We start from the raw sequence: 26,559 nt of genomic DNA, 5'->3' as shown, positions 1-26,559 counted from the left end.
CACTGTGTTTAGTTTCGTAAATTATATGCATTGACCAATATATGGGTAACAGGTAGTTTTTGCATCATGTTCGAATCTTTATGCATACCTTTTAAACAAAGGTTGTTCTTGACAACCTGAAAGCTTGTCCTAGGATTGTCCGACTAGCAACAATACATGCAAACTGGATTCCAGCAATTATGATTTAGAATGGAATAGCTCGTCTCTCATGTTCCCAGGAATGAAACATCCAGATGTGAATGCATTATGAAAACTGTCTATTATCAACAAATAAAAATACTGTAACACAGATGCTTTTTCGATGTCCAAAAGGTGGAACCCACTAACTTTTCTTATTAACAGATGATAATACTTCTCACTCATTCCATCAATGTTATTCTCGATCACAAATTCAACCACTAGTTAGATTCTGTTGCAAGTGTCAATTTGTGAAATAACTCACGAAATATAGAATGTATACGGTGCATGTGTGATAAAAGTAATATGGGGACATATTTCTTATCCCATTTCTCTGCATAGCAGCAACTTGCATTTATACAAAAATACACTTATTTGAAAGCAATATAAACAATATGACTGATTCACTGAAAATTTCAACCAACAATTGATCATCAATTGCACTTCACATTTACATCATAAAATCTTCAAAACATCAAAATTATTCAGTGTGAGTTTCTTCAATTTGTCTCCCTCTACAAATTAAATTTAAGATCGCAACTGCTGATCTGTAAATTAACAACCCTGTCAGAAAAAAAGAACCAGATTTACAGATCAGCAGTTGTGATCTTATCAAATTTAATTTGCAGAGGGAGACAAATTGAAGAAACTCACACCTGAACCTTCACCCCTCTGAATAATATCTTTCAGTAAAATCATTCTCCGGGAAAACCATTATGCCTTGTACATTTTTTCTGCTAGGCAGAATATGACAGTCAAGTCCACCAGGGCCCCATTTCATAAAAAGTTCGTAAGACAGCCACTCTTGCTGGAATGACAAATGTCATGGTAACAACAAGAATCCAGCTTCCTGATTGGCTGTCGCAATGGGAAGTTGCTGTTCCAGCATGATTTGCTATCCTAACATCTTTTATGAAATGGGGCCCAGGCATACACATGAAAAATCACATTTACAACTGATGATATCTAGATACAGAGAGTAAGCCTGAGAGTTACCTGTCTTCATGGTTATAAAACCTGAAATGTTTATAAAATGCCAGACTTATTAGCTGGATGCAAAGTGTCTCATGCCATTGCATAGAAACAGAAAAGGAAACAATATGTAAACCTTTATATTGTATCCAAAACTTAGGAATATCTCACATTCATAGCAACTGCAGAGCAGTAACTATCAATAAGAAGGCATCTTTTAATATTAAATCTATGAAAGAATATGACTGCCACAAGGTATACTAACTGGAAGGTGGTATTTAACCCTGGTCAGTCAAAGGGTCAAAATTTAAAAAGATGGTAAGACAGCAGGTTTGCTTTTGTTCTGTTTTTGTTTGTTTGTTGTTGTTGTTTGCCTACAAAGCAAAACTGTCCAACATTTGACAAGTCTTCCCAGGGTGATGCATAAATCTGATCATTCAATTTTTCTGAACTATTGGGTCTCTATAAAATGGTAAACCAGCTGATATACCAACCCCTTATGACACCATACACCACGTACTGAAATCTTCCGCTCCTACACACAACTGGCAAGGAAATAAACTTTGCCAACAAATCTCTACAGCAGAAGAAGGTATATTCCAATGTGCCATAAAATGGAGAATTCCAGAAGAAAAGACAATCTTATTTCCTACTTGCAGCAACCCAGTAAATGCAACATGACCTACAGGTTGAATTACATGCAGTTGTAGTGCATCATGGGAAAAAGTCAACAACAGAAACATGGGTGACTAAAAATCTATTGATCATTACTCCTGCATGGATGCAGATCATGTAGACTAAGAACCCAACCCTCCTGATAGCCGTGATAAGATCTCTACTTATAATTTGTTCACCAGAGTTTCTAATTATTGTGAAGTTCTGTAAAACATTACCACTACCCACCCATTGGGGGGAAGGGGGGGGGGACAAAAACAGCATGATGCCCATATGGATAGGCATATGTGGGACCATATGAGTAGTGATTCGTGTGCTAACATGGTTTCTGCATATGCATATATTTCACAGCTTTAGTGAATTGATACTAAAGTTCTAGGAGGGCATTTAATCAAGTCTAACAATGTCTGGCATGTTATGATAGTAGTATTCCAAAGCTGTAGTAAATGATTAATCTCTTGTGAACAAAATGTAATAAAAACAGTACAAAAAGCCAGCTGCCATCAATTCAAGAATGTCTGACGAGAGATTTCTTCACTGATTCTGACTAATACTGTATCAAATCTTGTGAACTCTGACATTATCTCATGTGATCATTCACTGGTTATCTCCAGGAGTCCTTGGAAACCAGTTGCCCACCAGTCCTCCTGAAGCAGATGTTGGTTACCCCTTTCCTCACCTCCAGTAGAATATTTCAGAGTTCTAGATGGCGTAGATGTAGATTTTGCCAGCCAGTCTGTCTGAATGATTACTCCTTGGGGCACTCACTACAAGGTATCTCTTCTGCAGAAAGTAAAATCAGTAAGTCACATTAGTTTGCATTCTAACTATTGACATAGTGGTCATATAAGTTTGTATTCTAACAGAATTGTCATATAGGTTTGTATTCTGAGTAGTCATATAAGTTTGTATTCTAACCGAGTAGTCACATTAGTTTGCAATCTGACTGAGAAGTACAGTGGAACCTCTTTACAAAGAGCTCGGATATAACTAAAATCCTCTCAGAACAAGGTGACTTTGCAGGTGTGTACTCCTTATATTTTTTATTGATTTTGTTTCTGTACCTGATACGGTGAGAAACCTGACAAAACATGGTGATTGTCATGGTTTTTACATTGTCATTTGAAGTAGGCTCATCAGTAAATGTAACTTTACAATGGGTGAAAGAATGAGATCTGAGTTTGAAAGGCAGCCATTGATTCGAACTGTTGGATGGAAGCAGGATGTGACTTCGACACATTGGATTATTCCATCTCCTAAAAGGGATGTATATGGAAGGTCAAGTTTATGAGAGTAGAGCGAGAGTAGGATCCTCATCAAGGTCTTACAAAGAACACATAACGACAATGGTGAAGGGTTAGACTTTGAAAAAAAAAATAGATTAATTAACTGGTGTCATTTATCCTTCATGACCAATAACAACTAGCAAATGATATAAACATATCAGGACTCTATTTCATAGAAAGTTACTCTGACAGCAACTCTTGCTGTTAAGGTAGCGACAAGAATCTCAATTTTTGATTGGCTGTTGCTACAAGAAGCTGTTATCCTGGCAAGAATTGCTGTCATAACCACTTTTATGAAATGACACCCAAACCTAATGTAACACAAGGGTGGAAAGGGTCTTGCAACAGAGTCTACGAAAAATTAATACTGTACACTCACAGAACAGAGAACAGTTTGTAAACAATAAAGTTATAATACAGCACAGCTAGAGAAACAGGTTGTCACGAATGGAAACTATTTTGCTGGGTTATATGAAGAATAGAAAGCTTAGAGGGATTCAGTGAAAAAAACATATTACAATTGACTTCATATGTGGCATTAGAATAGACATTAACATTCAAATTTAATTGCCCCATACACAGTTCCACCAAGCACTGATCCAGATTGCCCGGATACGATCTGGAAAGGATTGATTTATGCTAACAACAGCAAAGCTTTTGATGATGCGATAAATACAATGCTTACCTTTTGGTAAGTCCATACAGTAGTACTTGAACCAAATCGAGATCCTCCCTATAAAGAACACAGTAAAGTCAAGATAAATAACTACTTTAACTATGCCCAAATTAAATTATTTGTGATCTATGGTTAACATCAACAAATCATTTGAATCCTTAGTTTATCATTGCAATAGGAATTGCAGGCCTACCAGCTGTTTTCACTACAATATGAGAGATTCACTTGAATTATAGGCAAGATGTCAATTCATACTAAACTGACAGTAACCATAAATGTTGGATCTCACCATCATTTCATGTACATATTGCCCAGCTCAATTGTCGGTATCGTCAATACCTGGGTGGCATGCGCAGAGCAGCGTTTTGGATGCATTATGGGATAATAGCTCAGGGGACAAACTCGCCCCGGTTTGGGCTGCATACAAGTTGTATGCACTCGGGTCACGTTCTGTCTTTATCCAGGGGTATTTTTTTGTTGAAAATTTCTTCGCTTTCCATCATGTGACCAGCACATTGAAGCCTTGCAGTAGTGAACTATGTCTCTAGTAACCGTAAATCAGTAAAATTTAGAAACTTTCAAACTTTTTAAGCTGAATCATAGCCAAGAAAAAAGGAGTAACAACGGAAAGCAGAAAAATAACTCCACGGAGTCTTATGTGAACTCTAACGCGCACGAGACAACCAGAAGCAAACAATGGCACTAAGGAATCCCACAGTGCATCTGTGACAGGGCTCCTCAGAATGCTCAGAAGTTTTATACCGAGAATTAGAGTTCAGTTTCCGATAGAGTTGTAACTTTTAGCCAAGAAAACACAAAAACTCACCTCTTGAGATGATAAAACTGCATATGCCTGGGGAGGGGAAAAGAAAGACAGTCAATAACAGAGATCACTAACCTTGACTCAAGACAGAATTTCACTTTGATCATCCCCAGCATTTTGGGGATGATTTCTTGCATTTGAAGACAGCATACAGTTATACAAAAGAAGTTACCTTTTCTTACAGTATTCATATACACCAACAGCTTCCATCACTGGGTGGGTTTTCTTTTTTTCTAACTGATCAGCTCCACATCTTCTTGTGATATTGTGATATAAAGAAGAGTAGCGGCATTCTCTTGACTGTTTCTACCATCATTGAAGAATGTTTTGGCTTCCTTTTTCATTTATGAAAATGAATTGCAACCTTAACCGATGCTAAAAGATAGAGCCAAACTCTTAAAACACATAATATTTTGACAGACATCTTGCACCCGAGTAAAGTCCAGAGTACCTGGAATAAAATGTCCAACTGGTTTAGTACAAAATCGTAAGTACATACTAGGGACACCCTAGGCACTGTTAACTAATGTATGTAAAGTTATGGCTATCCCTCCCCCCCCCCCCCCTCCCCATTCACCTAAATACATTCCAATATTTGGATTCCAGTAATTTTATATATCAGTTCTTGCTCTGTCAGGTAAGCTTTCTGGTGTCAGGAAATCCTTTTCTTTTTTCTTTTTCTGGTGAAGGTATGTTCGGTTTTTAATATATTTATAAACTGGTGTACGATTGATTGATACTTCATTAAATCCTATGTTGTCTACATCATTTTATCAGTTTAGAGACTGAAACTTAGAACTAATAACTAGAAGGTACAAACACCATTACAAATGTGAATTTGTCTTGAGAAAGTATGCAGTTCGATACTGCTAATATTTCATCAAAATCATCATCATCACGAGCATACAGAAGTAATAGGTGGTTGTTTTGCTTATTAGAAGTCACAGACCAGGACAAAAAGAAAAGAAAAGATAATAATAACAATCATTAGAACATGTAAACACCACTCAAAACACAAATGAGACTTGCTTTGCTAATATCTCAATAGTTCTGGATTTAAAAAAAAACTGAATCACACCTAATCTAGCAAGAAGAGTTCTTTATACTCTGTTCTAAAGATCAACTTGTAGTAAAGAGCACAGAGCTCACCTGATGTGAAGGACAAGGTTTTATAACAGTCAGACCTCCACACTCTCTGCTCACGTTCCCAACCTTGAAGAACGGCCCACCTTGGTAGACATAAACAGCGCCCTCTTCAACTGCACAAAGGACAATCCAAATCAGAATGTTGTAGCAGAAAGTATGTAGTCAACCTAGTGCAGGTTGAAATACTTGCAACCAGAGAAAAGGGTGTTTATGATTACACAATGTCATATTTAACCCTATTTTAACTGGACTATTTGAGACCAAGTTTTTACTGGGGGGGGGGGGGGGGGGGGGGGGGGGGGGGTCAATTTGACTTCCCCCCCCCCCCCCCCCCCTTCAGATCTCGGCTGCCGATCGCGCGATTGCCGCAAAATTTTGCCTGAAGATAGAGCCGGTTGTCAACTACAAGATTACATGGTCATACAATAGAAAAATATTGGCTTTCTACTTTTAATAAATTAATTATGTAAATTTATGCATGAAATCATATTTTCACCTATAACTCCATTAAAAAGACTGAAGGATTGCTAAATTTTGTGTCAGAGTTCCTCACGACACATCGAACAACTTTGTTGTAAAAAAATAGCACAATCAAAATAAATTTCTTTTGTTTTGTATTGTTTTGTTAATTTCTTATGTATTCTATTGCTTTTTCGACCTTTTGTTTTCTATTGTTTTTTTGCCAAATATGTTGCAGGCACTTTTTAAGCTTATCTACATTAGAATTGATTAATTTCAATGGTTAAAAGTTGAAATAATCTAATTTATATCAATTAAACCAAAAAAAACAATTTGAATTGGATTTGCACACGATATCATGAATTTGAGCTGTTTTCGGGTTGACATGCATATGCAACACATTGCGTAACTTCAGAACGGTGTACCCGGACGTCACAAATTTGGTCTCAAAAATATGCGTGAGACTTCAATGAAAAAAGTCATGAAACGACGCGGGAAAATCTTTGCGCGTTGCGGATCGCGGCGCGAAATGTGACCCCCCCAGTTAAAATAGGGTTAAGCACAAGACAAGCAGTGATTTGGAATTCAGTTGGTATATTTCCGAGCCTTTACTCGATGATGTGTTCTATACTTTTATAGGTCACATCATCATAAGCTAGGAAGACTTACATATGATTTCCTTTGCAAAGACAAAGTATGTGTGTAAAGTACCAGATGCAACATGCAACAGATAATGACGTCATATGAAAACTTTTGCATCAGTCAAGTTATCAGCCATCTACTGTTAGATAGAGTTCATTGTTGGAGAAAGATATGGTGACCTTAGAAACCATGGTGGAGGCAAACTAGCTTTAGATATATTCGAATCAAGCACTCGGAGGAAAATCCTTTTAAATCTTTTAAGCTCTAAAATAAATGAGGTTTCCAACCTTTGAAGAGTTCTTCTGTGATATCCTCAGTTCTGAATGGAGCACTGATGATAAGATCATCTATACAGCATCAAATGTAGAAAAAAAAAAACAATCAAAATTGTGATTTACTCACTCATTCGATGAATCAGCGATTTGCCACATGCATGAAAAATGATACAACGCAACTACAAAATGATGGACTTTAAGATCAGGTGTCTACTGTGCATGCAGTATTACGGAGATATCTTATGATTCTCTACAATATCTTTCATATACAACTATACAAACAACCTTTCATGATTAAGATTGTATATTTGAACAACACAGGCTCTTGATGCAGAGAACTTTTATCAGTTTGGGAGATCGTACAATAGGAGATGGCTTCTACCAACCTTTTGTGCTTCTTAGGTTAGGTTTGATGATATGGCATGATTGACACTGGATTATGGCAACAATATATTAAGACAACAACTTAACCTGTTGAGGGCGAGTCCCGAGTATGCTCGGGCAGGTGTCTACGGGAAATGAGTGTTATGGCAAAATCAAACCATCCTCAATGGGTTGAGGACTAAAATTAAAAAAAAAAACAGAAAACATAGATTTGTAACATTTCTACTTGATAGGAAGAATGCTTGCTATGAATGCCAAATATTTGATGATTATGACATAGATGTTACGAGCTTATGTAACAGAAAAAGGAGAGGGAGAAAAAGAGAGAGGCATTTATCTTTGCATGCTAATCTTTTGAAATGGTTTGAAGATCAAAAATGCCACCAAATAAATTGTCTCAGTCTTTGGAAAGAATGTAAACCTGACATCACTAATCAGATGACATACTGTAGAATTCTATGATATTAGCTGAACTCTACATCAATATTTATAAATGTCATCACTGACCCTTTCTCTCCACATTATAACAAATCAGGGATCAGACATCTCCATTCTAAAATATCAAATTTATGCCACAATTAAAGTAACGTTACCAACAGTTTCAAGACAAAACTAGTTTCTAAATTACCTATGCCATCACCACTTGCATCACCAAACATGACTTTTCCACCAAATCGTCCAAATTTCCTATCCCCCTCAAACACTGCAATGATTTCAGGCACTGGCACACCGTTGTCAAGGTAACCGTTACTAGGAGGATCTTGTCCTCCGTTTGGATCCCTCCAAGACAAGAAGCTGGGTCGTCTCATGGAGGAGACGTTGTAAAGAACCACTTGGCCTGCTTGAGAAAACTCCATGGAGACACCAGCCGTAGAACCTTTCACACCTACAAACAAGTGAACAGTCATACTGTTATACGCTACTGTGAAGCAGCTACTTCTAAGTGAACTAGTACTAGTAAGCAGATTATTCACCACTCACAAGATGCCATATAAGTGGGGTACATTAACTTCTAGGAATTACAAATATTCTAAGTGGAATGGCATGTGGGGGTGCTGTTTTATTCTTTCTCCCATTACAAGTACAGTGTGTTTCCTGATCATGAGGAGATGTGATGTGAAAATATGAAAATCTTAACATTAACCCATGAATTTTCCCATAAAACATCTTTCTTTCCAAATCAAAAAGACATATCCACATATCTTCTCCAATGTCCTGTAAATGAATCAATGCTTATCCACTGCAGACATCATGCTGACTAATGTATGAAATCAGAACAAAACATTCAAACCAAACTAGTGCAATTGAAAAAAAACTTATGACAGACCTGTACACTGTAAACCATACACTACATGAGGTTAAGCTATCTAGGGATAATTTCCATACATAGATGACATAATCCATGACACTCCTGCAGGTTTTGTAACAAACATTCCTGAGATGTAAACTTCCACACTCCCCTCTTTTCTAACTCACTTTGCGTTGAGGAAGCCACAGCCAGAACCAAGGTTGAGTTTCCGAATGGCGCCCCCAACGCCATGCTAGCTCCAAGTTTTTCAAAGCTAGCCCTGCCCCTGAAGACAGCCAGAGGCTGGGGGAAGGAGTGCCAAGCATACACCAGCAGAGACCCTACACTCTGGACATCACTGGTGGAGTAGGAACAGTCTGTCCTGTATGGCCAGGGATAGTGTTATATATCAAGTTATGTGTATGTGTATAGTATTTCACAGAGAGAAACTCTACAGAAATAAGCCTCAACTGCTTGACAGTATGGAAGATGATTGCATTGGTTACTGATTATGACTGTCGCTATCTTATATATTGTAGCAAAAACCAAAACACTGCAATAAACATCTTGACCTGGCAGTACTCGGGTAGGCAATTCCCATTACCACAAGTTCTCAGGTAGAAAGCATTGGATTGACAATTACATAAACATCAGCAAACTCTTTCTTTTTGGCTGGTTTTATGAAACAAATACATTTACACACATGAATCCATGATAAAATTATTTTCTACACATGATCTGAAAGATTAATACTAATCCTCCCTACAAAGCATATCATAGTTTAAACTTTGTGCTACATTTTCTCACAAAGCAAAACTGATTGGTGATATTTACATCTAATGAAACCTTAGCTAATAGATAGCTGCCTACATGCCACATGCTTGATAGCAAAGCTGCAGTATCAAACTGGTTTTGCAATGGGCTGAGATTTGTTTTAAACTTTAAACTCACTTGGAGCAGATGCGATAGGTTGGTTGAGAGATGAGAAGGAGAGGATAGATCCCTCCGTCTGACCGACAGGACACCTGGTGACCAAACCAACCATATTCCTAGGAAAAGCAAAACAAATAAAAAGAATAGAGAGAAGGATACTTGATATCATACAAGACATTTGGAAGATGATGTAAACAACAGGAATGAATGGAGAAGCTGGTTCAACCTTTTCCATATCTGCCACCTGACACCATGTTCATTTCATCTGAATGTAAGGTACAGTGCACTCCCATTATAATGAACACGGTTATAATGAAATTCCGGTTACAATGAGGTAAAATTCAGGCCGCGACGTTATCCACACTATGTATTTTCATTGTTTACTTGTTCAGTTATAATGAAATTTAAATATAACGAAAAAAACCGCCAGTCCCAGGGACTTCATTATAACGGGAGTCCACTGTACCTCAAATCAACGATTACTCAGTATAAATTCATCATTGTTTTCTTTCACCTTCCTATCTGTATTTAGCTGCATGAATGATTTCTTGATAATCCCTCATGATTAGTGTCAAAGCAGTGGCAATGGTTTTGCAAATCTCAGTATTCAAACGGCACATCTTTTTATCACTATTGCAGCAACATATTATCCCGGCGCTGAAGACGGACTGATTATGCTACAACATGAATTTCCCATAGACCCTTGCCCGAGTATACTTGGGACTCGTCCTCAACGGGTCAATGGATGTTAAGTAACGATGTGCTATCTAGAAACAAGCTACATTACACCACACCCCCTCATGGTTGATATTCCCATGTAGCCTGACAAAAGTCAGTGCCCAGTCTGCGCATACTTGGAAAAACAATATCAACAGATTTTGAGAGATTTCTATCAAGAGTTGATGTAACTTGAATCTATTTGTGATAACTGATGACAGCAAACTAACCTGCTCTCCCTTCAAGGTGACATTCATGTCCTCATTGGTCAGCTGAAATAACGGAGCCTCTGTCAAATTAAAGTGGATGAAATCTCTAATTGTCACAATGCAGAAAGATGATATGTTATAATACATTGCGTGTATCTGCCAACTGTGTGAAGCATGTTTTGAAAGGTACGAAACAGGAAAACTTGTAAAAAGTGTGAAATAAAGAACCATCAGGCAAGCATCCATAAATGGTATGAGCTTATACTTGAAACAAGGGGTTGATTTTCAAGAGATATTGACACTGTCTAGGTGGAAATACAGCTGAGATTGTAGAATTAATGACAAGAATTCATTTTGATGTAGTCATCATGAGATATCATCTTTCAATTACTGGAGGCAGCATTTGATTTCTATACAAAACACACATTAGTTCAACACAAAAACCTACATGCCAATTTCTGCAGAAGAAATTTTTATATGCCATAGAAAGATGTTTATTGCTTTAGTAAAACCATTCATGTCATTTAATTGATAATTTATTGGCAAAGCATATTGTCTACACAGCAGCAAAACAACAACTATCACATTGGCAAGAAACTGCAAGTTAACAAAGTTCACAGAATATTGAAATAACTAAAAATGGCAACAAAAATAAAGTTTACTGTAATTGTGATATCATACATGGATCATCTATTTCTAGTCTAATGGTAAGACTTACTTTGATAAGATCTGTCAGAGTATAGGATGGAGACTATCCCTGCCTGCTCATGGTCATTGACTGGAGCAAAGGGTGACCCCAACACCAGGTCAAGCTGACCATCCTGGTTGACATCACCAGCTGCCAGTGACCATCCAAGATTGCAATATTTTAGCTGAGAACAGACAGAGAAATAGCTTAGACTCTTAATATGTTTCATCAGAATCATTTTCAGCTGGCACAAAGGTTGGTTAAAATCTCCCTCCCTCCACAGCACAAATAACTACATCATTATTCTTGTCAGACTACTCTGCCTTTCTAGTCATTCAATCAAGATTAAAGAACACCATTCTATTATACAGTACAACATTAAAGGCTTCCTCTTTAATTCTGCTTGAGGTGTACAATGTATACCTAGTAGTACATAAATGAAAATCATTATCTCTATCAGAAATCCAATTTCATGGACAGATATGGCTGTAGAACATTCTTAACATATTTCTTTCTTTTTGTATGTTCATCTATCTGTTTGATTATATTAGTCCACTAATATTGAATAAAACTGAAAACTGACAGCATTTAATATGAAACATAAAGCGGTAAAGTCATTTTGATGTTCACATACTCTACATTAAAATAAAATCAGGGAATGCGGAAACAGAAATTACCATTCTTTACAATTATTTGTCCTAAACCCTGCTGAACTTTCAACATCCTTGACCCACACAAGACCCATTGATCTCACCTTGCATGTGATGGTCACATTCGGGACACTACTCCACTGACCAGTGCTGCTTCCAAAGAACACATACACCTCTCCCTACAAACCAAACATTGGCCAGGTGTGAGCACTAATTCAAATATCATCACACAGAAACATAATTTGTACAAAGTGTACACACACAATCTGTATTTAATCATCATTGTATTAATGTCTGTATCTGTATCTATTCATGTTCAGCAGGAAATCACTGAGTTATGTTCATTTTGTGAAAACGAAAAATTTAGTTGCCTACTCATAATACCATCAGTATCTCTACTGAAATTTAGAAATCACAACTAGCATGAAGTCAAACTAAGGTCAATGTAGCATGACCATCATTTAAACATAATATCATCATTATCTAATAAAATTTGTGAATTAAATGTTTCACCAAAAAAACAAGGAAAAGTAGAAATTACGCGGTGCGTAATATATGTCCCCGCCGGAAGTAGCATTTAGTAGCAAAATGTACAATATAGGTAAAAAGATGAAGGTCAAAGGTCAAAGAAGTCAAAGGTCAAAATTCTATGTAGAAGTTTTGAAGCCCTCACCTAGTGCCATCACATAAAGCAAACGGAATCGAAATCGGGTTAGAAATGGTGAAGGAGTAGCATTTTGTAGCCAAAGTACAATATAGGTAAAAAAATCAAGGTCAAAGGTCAAAGAAGTCAAAGGTCAAAATTCTGTGTAGAAGTTTTGAAGCCCTCACCTAGTGCCATCACTTAAAGCAAACGGAATTGAAATCGGTTACAAATGGCAAAGGAGTAGCATTTTGTAGCAAAATGTACAATATAGGTCAAAAATCAAGGTCAAAGGTCAAAGAAGTCAAAGGTCAAAATTCTGTGTAGAAGTTTTGAAGCCCTCACCTAGTGCCATCACATAAAGCAAACGGAATCAAAATCGGGTTAGAAATGGCGAAGGAGTAGCATTTTGTAGGCAATGTACAATATAGGTCAAAAATCAAGGTCAAAGGTCAAAGAAGTCAAAGGTCAAAATTCTGTGTAGAAGTTTTGAAGCCCTCACCTAGTGCCATCATATAAAGCAAACGGAATCAAAATCGGGTTAGAAATGGCGAAGAAGTAGCATTTTGAAGCAAAATGTACAATATAGGTCAAAGGTCAAGGTCAAAGGTCACAATTGAAATTCTGTATAGAAGTTTCAAAGCTCCCATGTAGTGCTATCATATAAAGCAAACAGAATCAAAATTGGGTTAGAAATGGCGAAGGAGTAGCATTTTGAACATTTTGATCACACACGGACGGACACACGGACACACGGACACACGGACGGACACACACACGTACGGAGCCCGTTTCATAGTCCCCTGCTCGAACTCGTTCGGCGGGGACAAAAAGAATGGTCAGTTTTTGTGAATATCAATACACTTCATGGACTCAACATATCACTCACATAGAGTATTTTACCATACACAAGATATGTTTCATGAGTATAATGCTTTCTAAAGTGGGACTTGTAAGAAAATTTTGCTTGTGGCTGAATTTGCCATTGAGAACCACATTGAAGGAATGAGAAAGAAGAGTTCTTCCTTTCCATAAAAAAAGTCAACAATTTCCCACCCTCGACACAATGTACATTGCATTTTTGCCACATGAGACAATACATTAGCGAATCGTTTTTGCAAATATCAGTCAACTTGAGGAATTTGTGAAAATAAAAACTGCATGAAATATATGAGTACATAAGTCTCTGTTCTGAATGTTTTATTAAAGCAGGCACATTGTGGGTGATGGTGCCTTACCGTATAGATTAGTTTCTCTGAGCCAACAGAGGGCGCACTGACGGCTATGTCCATGAAGCCATCCTGATTGAGATCCAAAGCAGCCACAGCTGATCCAAATTTACCCCCTGACTAAAGAGTAGAGAAGACAAAGTAGATAATATATGACATACTTACAATACTTGTTATCACTTATTACACAATACCAGACTTCACATTAAAGGTACTGTTTACCACTGGGAGCAGTGATTAAAAAAATGTTCAAGATATCACAATTGATGCATATGTGTAAGTCAGTTGTAACACAAAATATCCAAACATGCATGTAAACATTTTGCAACAAAGCCTATAATATAAAGAGATATCATTAATTTTCTCAATAAACCATAACTGTAGATGGTTTAGTCTAGAAAAATTTATATTGTAACAATTGTTCACGTTTTGTAAATTAACAATACTTAGCAATAATTATATTGATTCAAATTTTTACATTGGTTCTTTCTATGCCTAACTCACATTTAGAACTATTTTGAAGCACTAAAGCTCAGTAATGTTTCATCTGCAAATGGTAAATAATGCCTTTAAAGATTTTCAGATATTCTGAGACAACAATCCAAATTGCTCTATCTTACATAGAGGCCTTGGAAGATGAAATCAGCGTCTTGGTCCAGGTCCAATGAAGACTGGTTCCTCATCTTACCACCAGTCCCTCTGAGGACGTAGACTCTACCCAGCTGGGGCTGGCCTTCCCTCCCATAGTCTGGGGTTCCTACCATAAGAATCTCCTCCTCACTCCCTCCCATCTTGGCTGTCGTCATACTCCTGGGAATCATAACACATCATATCTTTTAATTAAACTAGAATTTTGAGAGCTGGTGCCTTCCTGACAATTTTTAGAGTCAAAGCCTTAAAAAAAGCTGCTTAAAAAACAAGCTTGGCTGCTCATTACTAACAAAGAAATAGCGTGCAATTAATTTACAACTACACATGACTCCTGAATTAATGAAGTCCTTGGGACAGGCAGTTTTCTTTCACTATACAGAAATTTTTTGTAGCTTAACAAATAAAGTACATTAAGATATATGGGTAATAAATTCAGGACCAGACTTTCAACTTCGTTGTTACAAAATGTTGTTATAACTGTATTTGTCATAATGGGAATGCACAGTAAATATGCCTCTTTCACTAAAGAGTCATGCGCAAGGTACAGTATGTAGTACTACAGGTATTTCATTACAGACATGGTTGCTCCTTGCAATATGTGCAAATATCAAGGTTGGAAATGAATTATTTGTTTACAGGTTAATCATCTGTTACATCAGATGTACTCTTTGCTTAAAAGTATGCATGAAGTTGAGAGAGAATACTCACAAGCCTAGCCTTGCATACATATTGCTGACATACAATGACATCACAGACTCTGCCTTGGTCTTGGTCTTTGTGACATCACTCTTTTGGCCACGTAATCTATCCTTCATGTCTTTACTCATAGATTCCAACTTTGACTGTGGAGAGAAATAAGAGAATCACAAATTATGGCTGTTTGACAAGGATGGCATTGTGAAGAGAAACATAACATAAATCTAGGAACACAATGATTTAGAAATATTTTAAAGCTCATGACAACACAGAATGATTGGTTATCAGTGTACATTACAATGATAATGGTTCATGTGTGAGGGGGTTTGGTTGTATGTAGTTACATGTAAAACCAAAAGAGACATACACTCAGGAAATGGCTCCTGTTCTTGTTATACCAGATATGAGTAAGTTTTGAAGGAAGGTACACCATTTTATGAACCAGACAGTAGGTTACCAATGCTATCACACATTTATATCACACTCATAAAAACAAACAGAAATGAAAAAGAAAGTAATCTTTCAAGATACGAAGATGACACACCAGTACACAAGATGAACTCTTGCGCATAATACATTCTAAGAGCAGTCAAACAATAATTACATCAAAAACAGATTAAAAAGACCTCATCAAGGAGAGAAAGTTTTGGGTATCAAGAGAGACTAAACACTAACCTTAATCCTCTCTGAGGGGGAGATATGCACCCCTCTGGGTGTTTGAGTCACGTTTACATCCCTCCTGGTCAACCCATGCAGGTTTATCTTCTTCCTGACGCCCCTCACCGATGTATCCCATCCCAGGCTCGCATCACTCCCTAGCAACACATCCCCAGAACAGTTGATGTAGATGGGAATGTGGGGGATGCTGCATTTGCTGTGGGGCAATTACAATGCAAAGGACAGTGTCAGAAATGAATATTCATACGGAAGCCAGTTTGATTGGTCAGTGATGATTGTTAAGTGCAATTTTAAATGTGATCACAGGAGGCACAATGTCAGAGTGCTAAACAAGATTGAGAATAAAGCATGACTTTCAACAACATATCATTATTACTATTATTATCTATTTGGCCATACATACAAAAGTGCAATATAACATAGGCATACAGAAAATGTATCCTACCCCCGAGGCATTACGCTTGACTTCAATATCAAAGTTTCAAGGAAATGTCAACATCACTAAAAGAATGTTCCAAACAATCTCTCATGCTCTTTTTGAGAGATCATTGATTTACAACTTGATGGAGCCGATTGGAGGTATGAAGTTGGATTAAGGGATTTCAAGAGAATGAAGCCACTACATCTTATCTTAGAATGAATAACAAGCACTAGTGCTAGGAAGAAATGAGAAAAGTTCCATTATTAACTCTTTATGTCCCACGTTTGCACGCCCAGCTCAGTCGACGGCTTGCCAACTTCACATATTCTGCTCAAATGCACAAGCCCTACCAAACCGATCGATAAATCACCAAATGCCAAAGTACAATGAAAGCATTTCTCGCGATTCCATTCCTCTCATATACATGTATAGCTTGGATTTTTATGTGGTGATTGACTAGTGAGCAGTGTTCCTTATTCGATTTGGGTCTAAACTACAAGTTTCTGTTATACTGTTTTGTGTGCAAAAGTCATGCCTCCTTTACAGTAATGTGGCTACTGGTCATTTGATAGAAAAAGACTCGTAGATTTGTCATACAATTTACGTCAAAGCAAAGTTTGGCATATTCTCTACAACTTTGCTCACTATGTGTCCAACTTAACAGATATCTATAGAAGTTACATAGATTTGAAAGACAGAATGTTTTCTCAAAGCATGACTACGTTGGTGTCTCAGAATGATGTGGCATACAGGGGTTTCCACCATGGCACATAAAGAGTTAAACAAACCATGTTAACAAATTTGCATGTTCATGAAGTAGTCCTACATGAACATGCAATGTGTATTCAGATACCAAAGTATCACAAAATTATTTTCTTGTTACATAGGCAAGCAAATATGAATTCCAAATCTGCAAATGTTGCCTAGCAACCCTGATGAACTCACCTGGTTCCATCTTCCAGCATGGTGATGGTTTCATGCCAGACAGTCTGTGTCCATGACGACATGTCATCGACCCCGCCCAGGAAGTAGGACTCAAACTCCTCCACCATGAAAGGTGACTTGGATGAGTAGTCTGGATAGAGCTTGGAGTAGAAATGAGATATAGGCTTTTAATCTAATAGACCTTACATGGTGATCCTGTGATTACACAAGCTAAAAAATATGTAACATGAGTGATATTCTGTTGCTGTTCTAGGCTGGAATGGCATTCTCACTGGAAATACAGCAGAAATCATTTGATATATTTCAAACAAAATCAATGCACTTGCTGCATTTTATGCTATAAAGTTGTACACATGGGTCCAATGTTGGTATATATTAGACAGCATGTCTGATTCACAAAACTTCTGAAAGGACATACATGTTCATTGCTATGAGTAAGAATGCTTTTTTGAGTGAAAGGTACATAATGCTCTTGTCTACTGAACAAGACATGTGACGCACAGATGGAGGCAACATAAATGTGTGTGTGGGGGTGGTATCAGGCTGAAACCCATAATATACTGGAAATATACACTTTCACTTTCAATTACAAGCATGATAAAAACTTGGGGAAGTGGTCACAGACACATACACACAGGAAACTGGAAATCACTAACTCTACAGATGGTAATACCAAAGTTGGCAAGCATGACTTGGCCAAAGAAATGAATTAATTGAGACTCACAGTCACGGTGAGGTGAGTCAGTCATAGAAAACAACTTATTTGTATAGAAATTGCAATCCACACCAAGGATTTTGAGGGAAAGGCATGTGACTGTTGCTAACATACACAAAATGGCAACAAAGGGTTAACACACAGATTAACATATCTCTCATGATCTATTCACACATACATCCTCCTATCTACTGCAATCTCCATCTAAAGAACCTCTGTGTCTATGCTTCCTATTTACAAGTTTTTGGATCAGACTGAAATCTGCACAATCATAGATCATTTGGCTTGATAGAATACTCATGTCTCTTTAACATTGCCTCCCTAGGTGGTATCTCTGCCTGTACAGTGCACTCCCGCTATAATGAACACGGTTATAACAAAATTCCAGTTACAACAAAATAAAAAATCAGGCCACACCATTATCCTTTCTTTGTTTTTCATTGTTTATTTGTTCGGTCAAAACAAAATTTTGATATAACAAAAGAAAACTGCCGGTCCCGAGGACTTCGTTATAACGGAAGTCCACTGTATTTCTTTGTCTGTGTGACTCACATCCATTGTTAAAACTTCTTCAAGTGGCTACTTGTGACATGTGTGTGATGCACTCACTCTGAAATGATTTATTTACTTAATGCTCCTTGGCAATTCATTGCATGCCACTACACTCTCCACAGACCTACAACTGTACGCAGGAATTCAACTTTTCACAAAGGTCCCGCATGTCACATGATAAAACAAGACTTGAGAGAAGAAACACAATACTGAGTGTGTCAGGTATATTCAATGCATGCATTTCCTTTGGCAACTTAAATCAAGTTTAACTAGTTAGTCTTCAACCTATATATAAAACTCACCTTTGATAATGCAAGCTTTTCACCTAACCTAGTGATGGGCAAATGAAACACGGAAAAATAATGTATAATAATCAGATCCAAGTAACAACATTAAACCACAGTACTAAATTTTAAAGAATTGATATATGGAATCATGATTTTATATAAAAGACAATCAAATGCTTTAACACAAATGCACATGACTTGCAGAATGTAGAAACAATACAGTAAGTGCAACAGGAGCCCAGAAATTATCAGGAAATTTGACTGAACCAAATTTGTGAGCATCACATACATTCTTGCATAATAATAAAGGGACTTTACAACAGACAGCAGGAAAAGAAAAAATCTTACTTTGTTGGCTAATTTGCATTACAGTTTCTATGTACTTTGAGCAAAGGATGGCAATACTACTTGGATAGGTTCAATATATCCATGCTGTGACAAACACAAACTATAGAGAAAGACTTAAATGCTGATTATAACATCTGTAGGAGCAGAGTTCTTACCTGGCTAAGAATAGAATGGAAGTACATTCAACAATGACATCCTCTGGCATTACAACACTCCCATTGTAGTACATCTTGTAAATCTCAAAGAGATCCTTCACAGGGACATACCTGGACCATCAAATAATATCCACAAGAAGCCGAGGGTTAAAGGGTTAATATGATGCCACACTTCTTCCTGCTCCAAGATCACATTTTCAAAATCTAATGATTTGTGAAAATTAAGGAAACTGCACGAACTGATTAAAATTTCACACATTGATTTCGATGAGAAGGATTCTCTTCTTAACCCATTCATGACAGGCTGATTTTGCTACAACAAGCATTTCCCATACACACCTGCCCGAGTATACTCAGATCTCGTCCTCATCGGGTTAATGTCACTGATATTTTTGGCAAGATGCCATGATATGAAATAATAAGGGGGCACTGCAAGAAAGTGAAGTTGCAGTTGGTTGCAAATATCAATTGCACATTTCGCCACTGATAGATCAAATCCAACTTGCAACTGATATGGGAGATTTGCAATTGATTACAACTTTCTTGCAATGCCCCTAAGACATTAAAAACAATAATTTATTGTAAATATGGATATTTGTTTACTTTTGCATTATCATTCTCTATTAGCAAGAAGCAGATAACAAACATTACACGACAGCTAAGCGTAGCTAAAGCTTTTAATAATCACAGTTCAGGATCTTCTCATTTAGATTGTATCTAATTTTCTGATTGACATGATACTTTACTGCTTCAAAGATATAACCACCAAATAGCAGTGAGAGGCACTGCCCCTGTACATTCAAGATTTTGACACAGTCTTGTTTAAAAAAAAAAAAAACAGGGATAAGGCAATTCAATAAGATAATATAGAATCCTGTGGAGTTATGTTCTTAAATGCTTGCATCATATTGTTTGAAATCATTCTAAACACTTCTCAAAAAATTAGGCAATCTATTCTTTCCTTCCTGCAAGTTGCCAAGTAGTTCAATCTAATTCATAATGAAAGATGGATTCGCTGTTATTCAATTCTGAATCTCCCATTCAATATAGACATGAAAATTTGTCATATTTACCAATTTTGCAAAGTTGAAATATAACTAAGCTCCAACTCAGCCTCAGAGAGAATATCACCACCTGAGAAATAAGATACATGGACAAATATGGACTGTAGACATACATACCTCTTTCATTATTCACCTAAAACAATATGCATTTTCATAAGCAATAACCACAACAGTATCTATTGGTAAAGCAATATTAATCATATCTTCAATATTCATTTTCTATCATTCTGCATGTTATTAGTTCCCTTAGTCAATGTTTATATGTGTTATTATTAAAGTTTCAAACAGTTCCTTTTCTTTTCCTTGTCTCTCTAGATCAATTCAATCATAATTCCACCTTTGACAACAAAAGATTTTTTTTAACCTTTGGTGTATGTGACATTTTTTCATTACCTCTCTAAATTTGTCACTGCAGATGTAGTGTATATGATTTATATCAAGATTCTTTTATACAAATCAGCACTGTGTATTTAGCTCTGTCTATGACAATCAAATGACATGTTTATATGTGTATCATATTAATCAAAATATTTGTGATCTTTCTTGTTAGTGCTTCACTGATCTTACCAATGTCTCCTACACTGTGAGCATTGGGAAAAGATCCATAGAAATTGATCTGAAAGAAAGAAGAAAAACACGCAAATCTTCTTTTCAAATTCTTTCAACGACTACAAAGTTTGTTTGTGTTTTCAAAATTTTACAAATATATGATATTGTGTCTTTTGAACATTTGACATAAACAATTGAAGAAGCTTCTGAGCTAAAAAATGAAAACATACACGGAGACATTATACACTGTTGTATTTGCTGCATAGACCTTTATGAATAAACAGCAAAATATACTCTTGAGTTCTGAGCCTTTGATTTAAAGATGTAAGAAGGCTTATTCTACCACCTCCTGTAATCATCACAAAATACCACATGTTGAAGGCAATTTGCTTGAAGAAAACTGCACCCCAATTTTATCGCACATTACCCTATGAAGGCAACAAAGATCAAAATATCTGACGACATTCTTTCCATTTTTTTCTTGAGTGCTCAATACATTTCCTGATGGCATATATATACAAATGGTGCACTTCTCATTAATAGACATTATGTACAGACCATGAATCAAAAATGTGGACACTATACTTAATGGATTAATCATCACTGAAAACTGAAACTAGCCCATTTCTGTTAGGGTCTGAATCAACTGAATTAAACACTTGTACATATACAATGTAGCATGTTGACAGCATGTAAGTTTTGATTTTGCTGGTTCCCTGTTTTTCTTTGCTCTCACATCACACTTATGCATAATTTCTGTGAACTATTCATGTGTCTTGGTTATTTAAAGCACTTGTAACTCAAGAATAATTCATGATAACTGAAACTGACATGAAATTGAGATATGTACAAACACTGATCTACAAGAGCTAGCTGCTGCAGCATTCCTACTTTTGGACTCTAAAGGATTTCAAGTTCAGAATATGATACATCAAATTTCAGCTCAGGGTGCTTCTGAGATTTGAAATGAGAGGTTAAAACACACCACATCATCTTCCTGTCACTAGCTATGTAAAACAGAGTATCATATAGATGGATTAGTGTTTGTGCATTATCATTTATCTATTAGTGTTTGTCTTTTGCCAGTACATGACCATCATCTTATATTCTGGTTTAGTCAATGCTTTTTTGCTCTATACTCACAACTTTCCATAAAATAAAAGAACAAAACAGAAAACAGAAGCAGGGAAGACTTAGTCTGCATGTATGAAGGCTGACAGCAAGCAACCCGACCCGCTTTGACTCACTATTCGAAAAAAGCTGCATGGGGAGCAGCTGTTAGACAATCTAGCCACCTCCTGCCTACCCCAGAACCTGGGACACCTGCAGCACACGTTTATAATTACAATCAGGATGAAGTCAAAAAGTAGGAAAGATTTTATACTGCACACTACTATCTCTAATATATCAACGAAAGGAGAGAAAGAAGTCTGACAAAGCAGACATGATGACTCACATCTCCCATGGTGGTGAGGAAACCCTGGTTGATGCCCAGACTATGCCATGAGATGTCTGCCACCTGGTGTGAGGCAAATCCCAATAGGAATACCACCAGCTTCCTAGCATCCTGAAGAACACAAGATGGGTGGGGTATCTCGTTACCAATGGCAACCACGATCAAACCTGTCTGTAGCAACTACTGCAAACATGAAATGTGCTTACCCATACTTTCTGAGACTCTGGCATTTTTGTACACAGTTCAATATGATATCTCTCCCAAATATTGTATAAGACTAATTCTTCCATTTTTATGTTTACAGTACTCATGGAAAATTTAAAAACACACAAGCACAGTGGTCTTTATTCCGTTGTATAGAATATGAGACCAAACACCATAACGGGCTTGACTATAGTATGTCCATGGATGAAATGCTATAAACCATATTACTGTCTCTATTGTTTAAAAATATAGGTCTTATTTTTATTTTTTTTCAATAAATAAATAAATAAAATTTGGTAAGCCCTAGAAAGGGCTATGGTATTATGGTAAACTCAGTCCAATGGTAGACAGGACTCAACTTAGAGTTAGTGTTCATTGTACATAATGAAACATTAAGGACAAGTTCACCTTCATATACATGTGGATTGAGTAAATGCAGCAATACTAATAGAACACATCACCAAGAGTTGAGGAAAATTGGACAATCCATTTAAAAGTTATTAACTTTTGAAGTTTCTGCTTAGTCACTGCTGGATGAGAAGACTACTAGAGCTTGTGATGTCACATGCGTACAACGATATAAAGAAAACAAAGAAAATTCAAGATATTTTCACTTTTCTCGTATAATAAAAGAACACTTGACTTCCCTCTTTCAGAAGGCAAGGGGGAATATTACCCATAACATATGTCAATAACCAGTCGAGGAAATGTGCACTGTTTTCAAAAAGTCAAATTTTGTGAAATTCTCTTTGTATTTTCCTTAACTTGTTGTACGCATGTGACATCATACACTGTAGTAGTCTTCTCATCCAGCAGTGACCGAGCAGATCCTTTAAAAATTCGTAACTTTTGAACAGATTGTCCAATTTTCCCCAAACTTTCACTGATGTGTTCTACTAATATTGCTGCATTCACTCAACCCACATGTTTATGAAGGTGAAGTTGTCCATTAAGCATGAGAGAGACATATCTTGGTGGCAGCTGGTCTCATAAAACAGTTGGCCATTACACAAAGTGCTTGTAAAACATATTCTTTCTATATGAGGGAGTCTGCAGTGGCCATATAAAGTACGAGGCCACTGTAGACAGGTAGCCACTATGCCTACCTTGATTATGCTTTTGCATTAGACTTGGAGGGTTAAGGCAGGGTTTTACATCCTTGATTTTTGTTTTTTGTTGTTGTTTTTTTTTTTCACTGCAGGATTTTTAGGTTTGCCAATTTGCCAATTAATACAATTAGCCATATAAACTTGCCAAACTTTTCAATTGGCAGCCATTCAAGTCACCACTAAGCTTGGCTGTAATGAAAGTTACTCTTGAAAGGCACTTGGGTTAAACAGTGTGAAACTCCTACAAAGTAGAGCCTTGTAAGATTACAGGATCTTTTTAGTTTGGCAATTTGCCTCTCACCATACACTGTATTTTACTGCAGCATTTTAAGCATAACAATCAAGGAAACAAACACCACCAACAACAACAAAACATTTATTATGAAAACAGCACCTTACAATGAAATTAAATACAAATGATATTGTACCAACAAATGATTAACCCTATTCTAACTGGGCTATTTGAGACCAAGTTTTTACTGGGGGGGGGGGGGGGGGGTCAATTTGACCCCCCCCCCCCCAGATCTCGGCCACCAATCGAACGATCGCCGCGAAATTTTGCGTGAAGATAGAGCTGGATGTAAACTACAAGATTACATGGTCATACAATAGAAAAAGATTGCTTTTCTTCCTTTAATAAATTAATTATGCAAATTTGTGCATGAAATCATATTTTCACCTATAACTCCATTAAAAAGAATGAAGTATTGCTAAATTTTTGTGTCAGAATTCCTCAAGACATATCAAACAATTTTCATGTAAAAAAATAGCACAATCAAAATCAATTTCTTTTGTTTTTATTGTTTTGTTAATTTCTTATGTATTTTATTGTTTTTTGACCTTATGTTTTCTATTGTTTTTTTGCCAAAATTTGTTGTAGATACTTTTTCAGGCTTATCTACACTAGAATTGATTAATTTCAATGGTTAAAAGTTGAAATAATCTAATTCATATCAATTTAACCAAAAATCACAATTTGCACACGATATCATGAATTTGAGCTGTTTTCGGGTTGACATGCATATGCATAACATTACGTAACTTCAGAACGGCGTACCCGGACGTCGCAAATTTGGTCTCAAAATATGCGGAAGACTTCAATGAAAAAAGTCGTGAAATGACGCGGCAAAATCTTTGCGCGTTGCGGAATCGTGGCGCGAAACGTCGAGGGGGGGTCAATTTGACCCCCCCCCCCCCAGTTAAAATAGGGTTAAACAATAATTGTCAATTAGTTTCAGCACATCTAAACACACGGCAAAGTTATACTAGCAGATAAATCCTAAATGATAGCACTTCATCAAATTTGTGCTTTTTCAACAACTGAAAACCTTGTTATGGACAGCAAAAATCTTGAAAGCATTGAATATAAGCTGCATAGAGATCTACAAAAATATCTTTCTAAAGAAGGTGATATTCACACAATGATCCAAAAACAGTGAAGCTTGCTTGTCCCTCTTTCAGCACCAACATGACAAATTAATCTGTCCACTGTTTGAGGCCTGGCAATATTTCAAAAAGCTTCACGAAGTGATCCACTACATCATGACACATCATACTCAGCAGAAATTTGCCAAAATGCAAGAATAGCGCAACGCAAGCCAGGAGATGAACGTGTCAGATGGGAGGCAGCTGCTCAAACATGGCACAAGAGTCACTCATAGCGATTGCCCAACTTTATCACAAACACATACCAAAAGGTAATGGTTCTGGCTTTTACAAAATTTTATATAGGTTAATTCAGTTCTTTGGATATGGTGTAGTTCATAGAAAATATATAAAGATAGAAAAAGCTGAGAATTGTGACTAATTAAAAGTGAGACTGGAAGCAACATTATCAACTCTGACACAGTCAATTGACATATTATATGGCCTGTTCCTTTACAATACAGAAGCTTATGAGTGCCATCAAGGAAATCTGAAAGTTTATTTCATTTCATTTCATTCAATTTATTTATTGTCCATAAAATGAAAATCTTCGTGAATCAAGTGGCATAAAGCACACATTCTTCATCCTTCCATCATTTTTGGTCCAGAAATGGGAGAAGGCGAGATCCAAGATCTCATATTCTTGCCTTCTTGCCTCCTCGATCCAAGAAGTTGAGAAAGATCTTGTCATCTCAACCTCTTGGGGTCCGAGAAGGAAAAAGCAAGATCACGTTTTCTCAAATTCCCTGACGAGATCTCACATGCATATCTCACCTCCTCACCTTCTTGTATTATCATTGAAAAAAAGACGAGATCTCGAACTGGCCTTCTCGCCTTCTCAGACTAAAAAGGCAAGAAAATGAGAATATGACGTCTCGGACCTCGCCTTCTCAGGCAGGCCTGAAAAGGTTTAAGAGGCAAGGAATTATCTTTTCATTTTGGTGGGCTTATAAGTTTCTGTACATCACAGGTTTTAAGAAAAAGTAGCATAAAACAAAATGTAATGAATGCCATGACTAACCTCGTTCCAAGGCTTGGGATAGTGCTGCCTGATATACTCTACAGTAGTCTTCAGGAATGGTGCCCAGTGTGTGTCCTCAGATACATCATGGTACTTACCTTGTGGGAAGAATGGAAGACTGCTTTATGAGCAATTACTGACATGTAGTATGTGGCATCATTTGTTGTAAAACATACATCAGCATAGAAATGTATGAATGGAATAATTCTAACTCCTGCAGTATATGAAAGTTAATGAATTCATTGCAAACATAGAAAGTGAAACATCTTGATACCATTGTCTGCCAACTCTCAGATATCACATTTTGTAAATCAACTCCTTTCAGTCAGAGAAGAACCCAATAAATAACATGCACATAATGCATCATGTGTGTGTGTATTTAACCCGTGGAGGACGAGTCCCGAGTCAGTC

The 26,559-nt window shown here is 36.8% G+C and overlaps 1 protein-coding gene across 1 annotated transcript in view; it reads right to left on the bottom strand.

The window, feature by feature from the left end:
• Nucleotides 1-2,351: 2,351 nt before the first annotated feature.
• Nucleotides 2,352-26,559, bottom strand: part of LOC140227378 (phosphatidylinositol-glycan-specific phospholipase D-like) — a 30,783-nt gene continuing 6,575 nt past the window's right edge. Inside the window, exons 4-25 of the mRNA XM_072307789.1 lie at nucleotides 26,149-26,246; nucleotides 22,390-22,500; nucleotides 20,952-21,000; nucleotides 20,394-20,454; nucleotides 19,321-19,431; nucleotides 18,833-18,860; nucleotides 17,264-17,403; nucleotides 15,895-16,093; nucleotides 15,232-15,365; nucleotides 14,493-14,682; nucleotides 13,882-13,992; nucleotides 12,105-12,179; nucleotides 11,381-11,534; nucleotides 10,684-10,742; nucleotides 9,755-9,852; nucleotides 8,992-9,185; nucleotides 8,144-8,401; nucleotides 7,144-7,203; nucleotides 5,759-5,868; nucleotides 4,613-4,639; nucleotides 3,796-3,843; nucleotides 2,352-2,607 (exon numbers count right to left, since the gene is read on the bottom strand). Of these exons, the coding sequence (XP_072163890.1) occupies nucleotides 2,527-2,607; nucleotides 3,796-3,843; nucleotides 4,613-4,639; nucleotides 5,759-5,868; nucleotides 7,144-7,203; nucleotides 8,144-8,401; nucleotides 8,992-9,185; nucleotides 9,755-9,852; nucleotides 10,684-10,742; nucleotides 11,381-11,534; nucleotides 12,105-12,179; nucleotides 13,882-13,992; nucleotides 14,493-14,682; nucleotides 15,232-15,365; nucleotides 15,895-16,093; nucleotides 17,264-17,403; nucleotides 18,833-18,860; nucleotides 19,321-19,431; nucleotides 20,394-20,454; nucleotides 20,952-21,000; nucleotides 22,390-22,500; nucleotides 26,149-26,246 (2,396 nt within the window). The 3' untranslated portion in view covers nucleotides 2,352-2,526. The remainder of the gene's footprint in view (nucleotides 2,608-3,795; nucleotides 3,844-4,612; nucleotides 4,640-5,758; nucleotides 5,869-7,143; nucleotides 7,204-8,143; nucleotides 8,402-8,991; nucleotides 9,186-9,754; nucleotides 9,853-10,683; nucleotides 10,743-11,380; nucleotides 11,535-12,104; nucleotides 12,180-13,881; nucleotides 13,993-14,492; nucleotides 14,683-15,231; nucleotides 15,366-15,894; nucleotides 16,094-17,263; nucleotides 17,404-18,832; nucleotides 18,861-19,320; nucleotides 19,432-20,393; nucleotides 20,455-20,951; nucleotides 21,001-22,389; nucleotides 22,501-26,148; nucleotides 26,247-26,559) is intronic.

This window comes from Diadema setosum, chromosome 4 (genome assembly GCF_964275005.1).
Source record: "Diadema setosum chromosome 4, eeDiaSeto1, whole genome shotgun sequence".
Classification (NCBI taxonomy): domain Eukaryota; kingdom Metazoa; phylum Echinodermata; class Echinoidea; order Diadematoida; family Diadematidae; genus Diadema; species Diadema setosum.
Note: the sequence above shows the minus strand (reverse complement) of the source record. Positions and strands in the feature narration are given on the sequence as shown.